The following is a 10,860-nucleotide window of genomic DNA, read 5'->3' as shown; positions in this document are numbered from 1 at the left end:
AAAGAAAGTCAAAGGGGGTTGGGTGGTAGCGCAGTGGGTTAAGCACATATGATGTGAAGTGAAAGGACCATTGTAAAGATCCTGGTTTGAGCCCCCGGCTCCCCACCTGCAGGGGAATTGCTTCATAGTCGGTGAAGCAGGTCTGCAGGTGTCTTTCTCTCCCTCCTCTGTCTTCCCTTCCTCTCTCTTTCTCTCTGTCCTATCCAACAACAGCAGTAGTAATAACAATAATAACAAGGGCAACAAAAATGGGGGGAAAAGGGCCTCCAGGAGCAGTGGATTCATAGTGCAGGCACCAAGCCCCAGCAATAACCCTGAAGGCAAAAAAAAGAAAGTCAAGTGGTCCAGTAGGTGGCGCAGTGGATAAAGCATTGGACTGTCAAGTATGAGGTCCTGAGTTCAGTCCCTGGCGACTAATCCCTAGCACTGCAAAAACGGTATCATCTGTTTTCCATCTACACCATGCCTCGGCCTCGCGTGAGCTTAATGTGCAGCTTGGCGATACGAGAATCCGGCATGAAGCCCAGCCAGTCTATCTTGGCGTTACTCTCGATAGCACTCTGTCATTTCACGAACATCTCATAAAAACTGCAGCAAAGGTGGGCACGAGGAATAACATCATTGCAAGACTGGCCAGCTCCTCATGGGGCGCGAGCGCTTCCACACTGCGATCATCCTCTCTGGCATTATGCTATTCCACTGCAGAATACTGTGCCCCAGTATGGTTCCGTAGCCCCCATGTCCACTTGGTCGATTCCAAATTATATTCCTCCATGAGGATAATTTCTGGAACCATCCGTTCCACCCCGGTTCCATGGCTGCCAGTTCTTAGCAGCATCGCCCCGCCAGATATTCGTCGGGATGCGGCATCATCTAAGTTCATTTCCCACGTCTACGCTCGACCGGACCTGCCAATGTACGCGGATATCTTTGCCCACCCTGTCCAACGCTTGACGTCTCGTCACCCAATCTGATCCCCTACGCCTACACTGAACTTCTCTGTTCCAGACTCTTGGAAACAGAGTTGGCAGTCAGCTGAGGTAAAGAACAAACACCTCATCACAGACCCCTGCAAGCGTCAACCCGGCTTTGACCTAGCACGTTATGATTGGGCCCTCCTCAATCGCTATGGAACAGGCCATGGCCGGTGCGCCGCTATGTTCCATCGCTGGGGAGCCAGAGACGACCCGAACTGCCCCTGCGGCTCCAGACAGACTATGACCCACATAGTCAACGACTGCCACCTCTCCAGATTCAAAGGAGGTCTCGAAACTTTACATCAGGCTCAACCTGACGCTGTTGACTGGCTACGGAAGAAGGGCAAACGCTAGAAGTCCCTGGCAGCACATGTACTAGAGTGATGTCTGGTTCTTTCTCTCCTTGTCATTCTCATTAAAAAATAACTAAAATATTAAAAAAGAAAGAAAGTCAAAAACACACAGAGACTCTAAACTGGGCCAGCCAGCAGCTCATGTACTGATCTATGTATACACCTCCGGGTTCGAGTCCAGCCCTCACTGCAGTGGAGGAAGCTTCAGTGCTGTCCTGTCTTGCCCTTTCTGTCTCTGAGAATATTGGTCCAGAGCAGGGAAGCCCTGACGACAGCACCACCACCAAAGCTCAGCCCAAACCATACCTGAGATGACATGAACTGAGACTTAAAGGTCCTCACTCATTGGTCTTAGAAGGTGACGGTTTGACCCTCACGGCCTGAGAGGTGGTGCAGTGAGGTCCTGCGTTCAGTCCCTGGCAGTGCATGAACCAGAGTGACACTCGGCATTGGGGTGGGGGTGTCTTTGTCTCCACCTCTCTCCTTTCTCTCCCGTCTCCGTCTCTCTCTTTAAAATGATAAAAGAAAGTGACAGCCATGCTCTGGCTTCCCGTTGCAGGGGCATAGATGTCGTGAGGAATAAAATCAAAATGTTCGCACAGCAGAAGGTGACCCTCCCCAAAGGCCGTCACAAGATCATCATCCTGGATGAGGCTGACAGGTGAGCGCTCCTGTTCTGCTCTGGCCTGTCAGATGAGGGGGAGGGCAGGTGGAGAGACTTCCTGCCTGTGGCTCTGGTCTCTATCTATATTTCTCTCATTAAAATAAATAAACTGGGAGCCGGGTGGTGGCACAGCAGGTTAAGTGCTCATGGTGCGAAGCGCAAGGGCTGGCATAAGGATCCTGGTTTGAGAGAGAGACCGAGACCAACCTGCAGGCCTGCTGCACCACTCGTGAAGCTTCACCCTCCCCTGCAGGTGGGGGCCAGGGGCTTGAACCTGGGTCCTTGTGCACTATAATGCATGTAACCAGGTGTGCTACCACCTGGCCCCATTTTTTGTGTAATTTTTTTTTTTAATATTTATTTTCCATTTTTTCTGCCCTTGTTTTTTGTTGTAGTTATTATTGTTGTCCTTGTTGCTGGATAGGACAGAGAGAAATGGAGAGAGGAGGGGAAGACAGAGGGGTAGAGACATCTGCAGGCCTGCTTCACCACCTGTGAAGCGACTCCCCTGCAGGTGGGGAGCCTGGGGCTCGAACCGGGATCCTTACACCGGTCCTTGTGCTTTGCACCACGTGCTCTTAACCCGCTGCGCTACCGTCGAACTCCCCATTTTTTGTGTTCTTAAGCACAGCTCTGCTCAGCTCCGGTGTGTAGTGGTGCTGGGGTTGAACCCAGAACCTCAGAGCGTCAGATCCTCAGGCAGGAAAGTCTTTTGTATCCTTCCAGCCCAGTTGTGTGTGTTTGTGTTGGGGGAGGAGGGTGTCACATCTCCAGAAGCAAGGAAATGGGTGCAAGCCTTCAGCCTCGCCCCCTCAAGTGACTTAGAGACACGGTGTCTGTCCTGCATCACTCCCACAAATAACTGACGTGGTCGCCTGACATAGGCTTGGCCACTTTGTGGCTCGGTGGTGTTCCTGGTGCTGAAGTGAGGTCACCTAACCAGGCGTGTTCCCTGAGGAGAATGAGTCAGCGCTCTCCCGGCTCCCCGACAACCAGCCGTTGGTGTGTGGGGGTCTGTACTTGGTGACCCCATGTGAGCTGCCCACCTGTGTTCCCTTTCCCAGCATGACCGATGGGGCCCAGCAGGCCCTGAGGAGGACCATGGAGATCTACTCCAAGACCACCCGCTTTGCACTCGCCTGCAATGCCTCCGATAAGATCATAGGTAAGGGGGCGCTGGGGGGCTCACTTGGGGGGGGTGTATAGATCCTCTGCAGCAAAGTCCAGCGAGGTACAAGGCCAGTTTCCAAGACTGTTTTAGGGGTGCAGATCTCTGCTCAGCGCTGACCTGAGATAGTGGCCACAGATTAAAACTGAGGCCTCATGTCTCGGGCAGGAAAATCTACTTTGTTGGGCTGAGGAGACAGCATAATGGTTCTGCAAAGAGCCTCTTAAATCTGAGGCTCCAAAGTCCTGGGTTCAGTCCCTCATACCACCATCAGACAGAGCTGAACTCTGGGGAACAAAAAACGGGGGCGGGGAGGGGTTTGTGCCGGTGGTGGCAAACCCCACTGATGGCACACTGCACTAAGTGCAAAGACTTGCAGAAGGATCCGGGTTTGAGCCCCTGGCTCCCCATCTGCAGGGATGATGCTTCCTAAGTTGCAAAGCATGTCTGCAGGTGTCTGTCTTTCTCTCTTTCCCTATCTCCCCCTCCTCTCAATTTCTCTCTGTCCTATTAAAAAAAAAGTTTCTGGAAGCAATGGATTCAAAGTGCTAACACCGAACCTGAGCAATAACCCTGGGAGCAAAAAAAAAGTCTGTTTTGTAAACCACTATCTTATTTCCCTGACCTTGCTTTGTTTCAGCATTTTTATTTAAGATGTTTTTTTAAAATTAATTAATTAATTTTATTTTATTTTAATTTATTTCTTTATTGGGGAATTAATGTTTTATATTCAACAGTATAGATGTTTTCTTTTTTCTTCTTTTTTTACCAGAGCACTGCTCAGCTCTGGCTTACGGTGGTGCAGGGGACTGAACCTGGGAATTTGGAGCCTCAGACATGAGAGTCTGTTTATATAATTATGCTGTCTACCCCTGCCCATTAAAGTGTATTTTCTTTTTCTTCTTTTAAATCAACTCATTTATTATTTTGGATAGGATGGAGAAAAATTGAGAGGGAGGTAAAGGAGATAGGGAGAAAGAGAGAGAGACCTGCAGCCCATCTTCACTGCTGGTGAAAATTCCCCCGTGCCGGTGGGAACCCAGGAGCTTGAACCCAGGTCTTTGCACACGGTAATGAGTGCACTGAGCCAGGTGCCCCACCACCTGGTCCCTTTTTTTTTTTTAATTTTATTTATTTTAGTGAGAAAGAGTAGATACAGAGAGAAAGATACCATGAGAGAGGAAGAGAACAGAACACTGCTCAGTTCTGGTTTATGGTGGTGCAGGGGATTGAACCTGGGACCTCAGAGCCTCAGGCTTGAAAGGCTTTTGCATAACCATTATGCTATCTCCCCAGCCCCCACCTGGTCCCTTTTACTTATTTATTAGTGAAAGAAGAAGAGAGAGAGCTGGTGCATCACTCTGGCATACTCGATGCTGGGGGTCAAATTCGGGACCCTCTGTTTGAGAATCCAACACTTTATCCACTGTGCTACCTCCTGGACTGCCATTTCTTTTCTTTCCTTAGCAGAGCACCACTAGTGGTGCTGGGGATTGAACTTGCCACCCTGGAGTTAAGATTTATAGAGGGAAAGAGGGAGTGAAGGAGTGAGGAAGTGAGAGAATGAACCAGAACATCACGTGGGACATGCGGTGCTGTGGACTGAACTCAGGACCCCCCAGCTTACGAGTCCAGAATTGTGTTGCATGGCTGCTGGGGTCTGAGCTCCCCCACCCCCTGTGCACAGAGCCCATCCAGTCCCGCTGCGCCGTCCTGCGCTACACTAAGCTGACAGACGCCCAGGTCCTGGCCCGGTTGACGAGTGTGATCAAGGCCGAGAAGGTGCCCTACACAGACGATGGCCTGGAGGCCATCATCTTCACCGCCCAGGGGGACATGCGGCAGGTGCCCACCCAGCCCGGCTCAGGGTGCAGGTGGTGGGAGCAGGGGCTCTGAGAGTGGGGGGCAGCCTGGAAGTCATCCCAGTGTCTGTTCCCCGCCAGGCTCTCAACAACTTGCAGTCCACCTTCTCGGGCTTCGGCTTTATTAGCAGCGAGAATGTGTTCAAGGTACGGGGTGACTGGGCTCCCAGGGCCATGGGTGGCATCCTCTGTGGACCCCACACCCCAGAAGCTGAAGGGACCCCCAGCCTGGATCTGGGTTCTGCTATCCCCCGACCCTGGAGTCCCTCGGTCCCCCACATAGCTGTGCTGGGCCTCGTCTCATGGGGGAGCATACAGGCTGGGGGGCTTTCAGGGTGTACCTGCCCCATCTCTGATCCCATCACTGTCCAGGTGAGCTCTGGAGATGGGGATATTCACCAGAACGGGGGTCTGAACCCCCACCTGAGAGGCTCTCCCTGGGAGGTCTCACTGCCCCCTCTTCCCAGCCATCATCAGTCCTGGTTGAGAGACACACACACACCCCCCCCCCCCGGCCTGCCCACACCATCTCCCTGCTGGGGGGCATCCCACATGTCCTTGGGTGGGAGGCAGGAGTTTGCCCCCCCACACCCCCCACCCAGCACTGACCCTTCTCCTGGCTGTCAGGTCTGTGATGAGCCCCACCCACTCTTGGTGAAGGAGATGATCCAGCACTGCGTGAACGCCAACATTGACGAGGCCTACAAGGTTGGCCGCCACTCCCTGCTGGGCCACCCAGCCCAATCCTAAAACTCTGCTTAGAGGAAGGGACAACAGAGTCTGCTCCATCACCCAAGGAGCTTCCCCTGGTGCTGCCCACAGTACTCATGTGGAGCTAGGGATGGGGACTAGAGCCTCACAGCTGTTGAGGTGTGTGTGAGACAGAGACAGGGTCAGAGAGAGAGAGAATAGACCACAGCTCTGAAGCTTCCTTATGTGGTGGGGGCCGGGCTTGAACCTGGATCTCACACATGACCGAGCAAGCGCACTGTGTAAGGCAGGGCGCTGTTTCACTGACCCTGTGGCAGTTTGTTTGTTAATTGACTTATTTATGAAAGGCCAGCACACCACTCAGCTCTTGGCATTTTGTTGTCAGGGATTGAACCTGGAGTCTCGGAGCCTCAGACAGAGTTTTTGAGTCACCTGTATGCACCAATCCCTTCTGCCTTTTATTTATTTTTTTTACTTTATTATTACTTTAAAAAACATCTTTTTTTGTTTGGCCAGGCGGCGGAGCACCTAGTTCAGCACACACATTATGGTGCACAAAGACCCAGGTTCGAGCCCCTTGCTCCCCCCGACCTGTAAGGGGGAAGCTTCCTGAGTGGTGAAGCAGGGCTGCAGGTGTCTCTCTGTCTCTCTCCCTCTCTTTCTCCACCTCCCCCCTCAATTTCTCTGTCTCTATCTAATAATTAAAATTAGGGAGTCGGGTGGTAGTGCAGCGGGTTAAGTGCACGTGATGCAAAGCCCAAGGACTGATGTAAGGATTTCAGTTTGAGCCCCTGGCTCCCCACCTGCAGGGGAGTCGCTTCACAAGTGGTGAAGCAGGTCTGCAGGTGTCTTTCTCTCCCCCTCTCTTTCTTCCCCACCTCCATTTTTCTCTGTCCTATCCAATAACAACAACAATAACTACATCAATAAAACAACAAGGGCAATAAAGGGATAAATAAATTTTAAAAATAATAATTAGAATTAAAGGGGGGGTGGGGTGGGCAGTGGCACACATAGTATGAAGTGCAAGGGCCCATGCAAGGATCCTATTTCAAGGCTCTGGCTCCCCGCCTGCAGGGAAGTCACTTCACAAATGGTGAAGCAAGTCTGCAGGAGTCTATCTTTGGAGCCTCAAGCACGAGAGTCTCTTTGCATAACCATTGAGCCATCTACCTTCCGCTAGGATTCTGTCTTTATCCCTCTCTATCTTCCCCTCCTCTCTCAGCTTCTCTCTGTCCTATCAAAAAATATGTATATATATATATAGGAAAAATGGCCTCCAGGAGCAGTGGATTTGTAGTGCAGGCACCGAGCCCCAGCCATAACCCTGGAGGATATATATGCTAGAGATAGAAATTAAGAGGGCAGAGGGAGATAGGGAGAGACACCTGCATGAAGACAGCACTCATGAAGCTTCCTCCCTGCACGTGGGGACCACAGGCTTGAACCTGGGTCCTTGTGCACTGTAATGTGAGCACTTAAACAGGTGCACCACTGCCTGGCCCCCCACCCCAAGCCTTTTAAAAAGACTGGGAGGTGGCCCAGACGCTAAAGCCTGATACACTAGAGCTTGAAGTCCTAAGTTTGGTCCCCGGCACTGCATGTGCCAGAGACACAGATGCAGATATAGTGCCAGAGAGGTGGACACGTCGTAGGTGAGAAATCCAAGGCAGGGTATCCGCCCACTGCAGCCCAGTCTGTCACGGCGCAGCCCGGCATCTGTCGTGGGCAGAATGTCCCCCTGCAGCATCAGAGCTGACAGTCCCCTCCCTCCCTGCGGTGCAGATACTTGCCCACCTGTGGCGCCTGGGCTACTCGCCCGAGGACATCATAGGCAACGTCTTCCGCGTGTGCAAGACCTTCCCAATGGCTGAATACCTGAAGCTGGAGTTCATCAAGGTCAGTGTCCGGGAGATCGGGTTTATTTTATTAATGGGGCGGGGGGAGGCAGCAAAGCATCACTCTGGCGCATGCTGTGCCAGGAATCAAGCCCAGGACCCCATGCACAAGAGTTAAATGCTTTAGCCCCTGGTTTGCTTTTTTTTTTTTTTTGCCTTCAGGGTTATTGCTGGGGCTCAGTGCCTGCACTATGAATCCACTGCTCCTGGAGACCATTTTTCCCATTTTGTTGCCCCTGTTGTCGTTACTGTTACTGTTGTCATTACTGTTATTGTTGTCATTGCTGTTGTTGGATGAGACAGAGAAATCAAGAGAGGAGGGGAAAGAGAAAATTAGACACCTGCAGACCTGTTTCACCACCTGTGAAGTGACTCCCCTGCAGGTGGGGAGCTTGGGGCTCAAACCGGGACCCTTAAATGTTGGTCCTTGCACTTTGTGCTATGTGCACTACTGTCCAGCCCCTCATTTTTTTTTTTTTAATATTTATTTATTCCCTTGTGTTGCCCTTGTTGTTTTACTGTTGTAGTTATTATTGCTGTTGTCGTTATTGGATAGGATAGGACAGAGAGAAATGGAGAGAGGAGGGGAAGACAGAGAAGGGGGGAGAAAGATAGACACCAGCAGACCTGTTTCACCGCCTTGTGAAGCGACTCCCCTGCAGGTGGGGGTCCAGGGGCTCAAACCGGAATCCTTATGTGGGTCCTGTGCTTTGCGCCTCCTGTGCTTAACCTGCTGTGACTCTCCTGGGTTTGTTTTTAAAGGTTAAATTAACCAAGGTGTCAGCCTCTCAGATGCATCCCACTGCCAATCAAAGTAACACAGCATGTAAAACAGCACCTTGTTCAAGATAAGACACCTGTCACCCGTCAGAGAGTCTGTATGGTCACTCCTTCAGCACCAGAACCCAGTGGTCTGTTCTCTGCTTGGAGACAGAATTGTGCTTAGAGAGGAAGTGAGAGAGAGGTAGGAGAGAGAACTAGAAGGATACCAGAACACAGTTCCACCATCCATGAGGTTCCCTGGGTGCTGTCCTTGGTGCTGAGTCTGGAACCTGGGCCCTCACACATGGCCAGATGAAAATTATTCCAGCTGAACTATCACCTGGCCCTCTATCCCCCTCACCTTTCCTTGCTCCCCATCCCCAATCAGACCTGCATGCTTCCATCACTCCTGATGGACTTTTTTTTCTGCCCTTTTTAGTTTGAGAGAGAGAGACAGGGAGGAGAGAAGGACCGCAGCACAGCTCCCAGCTCCTCCACCCATTTTTTTTTTCACTGAGTTGTTGAGCCTCACATCTGTCTCCAGGCCTGGCTTTTTCCTTCACTCTCTGTCCTTCAAAGCCCACCCATGCCCATCAGGGAGATGAGGTGGACTTGCCCACAGGGGAAGGCTGGGTGCCTGCTGCATTTTGGGTCCACCCAGCGGTTCAGGTGAACCCGCCAGCCCTCCCCGTCTGCTAACCAGCTCTCCGGCCATGTCCCGTGTCCCCTGCAGGAGATTGGCTACACGCACATGAAGATTGCGGATGGTGTCAGCTCCCTCCTGCAGATGGCGGGGCTGCTGGCGCGCCTGTGCACCAAGACCATGGCCCCCGCGGCCAGCTAGGGGGCATCCCGGGCCCAGAACCCCAGCCCCCGCCTTGTCATCATCATTGGAGCCTTCCTTCACGTGACCTCGGCGTTGTCCCTGCGTGATGGCTCCACCTGGGAGTGACGGGGACACCAGAGCCAGTGAAACCGCCTCATACTGACTGGGTGCCAGGCCCTCGGGAAGATGCCCCCTCACCCACCCTGTCCCCGCAGGATGCTGTACCTGCTGGGCTGCACAGGTGGCTCAGGGCTGGGAGGCCGAGCAGTGGCTGAGCACCAGACTCCCCTGATTGAGGTCCTAGGGGTCCAGGTTCAGTGCCTGGCACCTCCATAGGCCAGAGTCAAGCGATGCTCTGGGGTCTCTCTCCCTCTGTCCTCTCTCATTTTTTATTATTTTTTTAAAGGAAAAGTGGTTTCAGTGTCACATTGGATAAGCTTATCTCGGTATTGAAAGAAGCTGGGTGCAGTGTTCCAGACTCTCCTTCTCCCTCTCTCCTCACTTTCATAAATAAATCTTCAGGGGCCAGGCAGTGGCACTCCTGATTAAGCACACACAGTGTGCAAGGATCTAGGTTTGAGCCCCTGGCTCCCCACCTGCAATGGGGTCGCGTCACAAGCGGTGAAGCAGGGCTGCAGATGTTTTTCTGTCTCCTCTATCTCCTCTCAATTTCTCTCTGTCCTATCCAATAATAAATTTTTTTTAAATCAAATCTTTTTTTTTTGAAATTTTATTTTTTAATTTTTTTCCCTTTTGTTGCCCTTGTTTATCATTGTTGTTGTTATTGCTGTCATTGTTGGATAGGACAGAGAAATCAAAAAAGGAGGGGAAGACAGGGGGAGAGAAAGCCATCTGTAGACCTTCACTGCCTGTCAAGTGACTCCCCTGCAGGTGTGGAGTTGGGAGCTGCAAACCAGTTAACAGACAGATGGGGCGACAAAACATACTGACAGGTCTTAAAAGAAAAGGCCAAGCATGGCAGGGGGCTGACAGGAGAGCTCCCCAGAAGGGTACCTGCATTGCCACAGAGGTGAGCCAGGCTGCAAACCCACCCAGGCCCACACACAGGGCAGCCTCACCACCTGGCTGATGGTGGTGCTAGGGGTTGAACCTGGGAGCTCAGAGCTTCGGGCATGAAAGTCTTTTGCAGAACCACGACACTGTGTCCCCAGCCCTTCTTTCTCTGTCTCCCCCTCTCTCAATTTCTTTCTGTCTCTACCCAATAATTTTATTATTATTATTAATTAGAGACTTATAACTAAGGTCTTCAGTGATTGCAAGGTGATGGTTTACCTCTATTGAGACTTTCCTGACTTGGGGGTGGAAGGTGGCGAGGAGACAGGGACACCCCCTGGGCAGCATCTCAGTACTCAGTACTCAGTCACTGAGCCTCTGGGCAGCCCCTGAGTTCTTGGGAGGTGGGATCACACGTGAGGGTGTGAAGTGACAAGTGGCCACCAGTTGAGCTCTAAGGATCTTTTCATTTATTTCTGTCACCAGGGTGTCACTGCTGCCAGGGCAGCTTGTTTCGGAGAAAGAAAGGGACAGGCACCACAGCTCTGAATCTTCCCTAGTATCTTAGGGCTCCCAGGTGGTGTACTTGGGGGCTTGAACCTGGGTTCCATGCATGACTCCCAGA

At 51.9% G+C, this 10,860-nt stretch overlaps 1 protein-coding gene across 1 annotated transcript; it reads left to right on the top strand.

Moving 5' to 3' along the window:
- The first annotated feature begins 1,830 nt into the window (after nucleotides 1-1,830).
- On the top strand, nucleotides 1,831-10,484 carry RFC2 (replication factor C subunit 2). The gene is made up of 7 exons (XM_060173525.1): nucleotides 1,831-1,991; nucleotides 3,059-3,159; nucleotides 4,850-5,007; nucleotides 5,106-5,171; nucleotides 5,652-5,732; nucleotides 7,521-7,634; nucleotides 9,129-10,484. The coding sequence occupies exons 1-7, from the start codon at nucleotides 1,846-1,848 to the stop codon at nucleotides 9,237-9,239; spliced, it is 777 nt and encodes a 258-aa protein (XP_060029508.1). The 5' UTR covers nucleotides 1,831-1,845; the 3' UTR covers nucleotides 9,240-10,484.
- The last annotated feature ends 376 nt before the right edge of the window (nucleotides 10,485-10,860 follow it).

The sequence above is a fragment of the Erinaceus europaeus genome, chromosome 15 (genome assembly GCF_950295315.1).
Source record: "Erinaceus europaeus chromosome 15, mEriEur2.1, whole genome shotgun sequence".
NCBI lineage: Eukaryota > Metazoa > Chordata > Mammalia > Eulipotyphla > Erinaceidae > Erinaceus > Erinaceus europaeus.
This window is presented reverse-complemented; position numbering and strand designations above follow the sequence as displayed.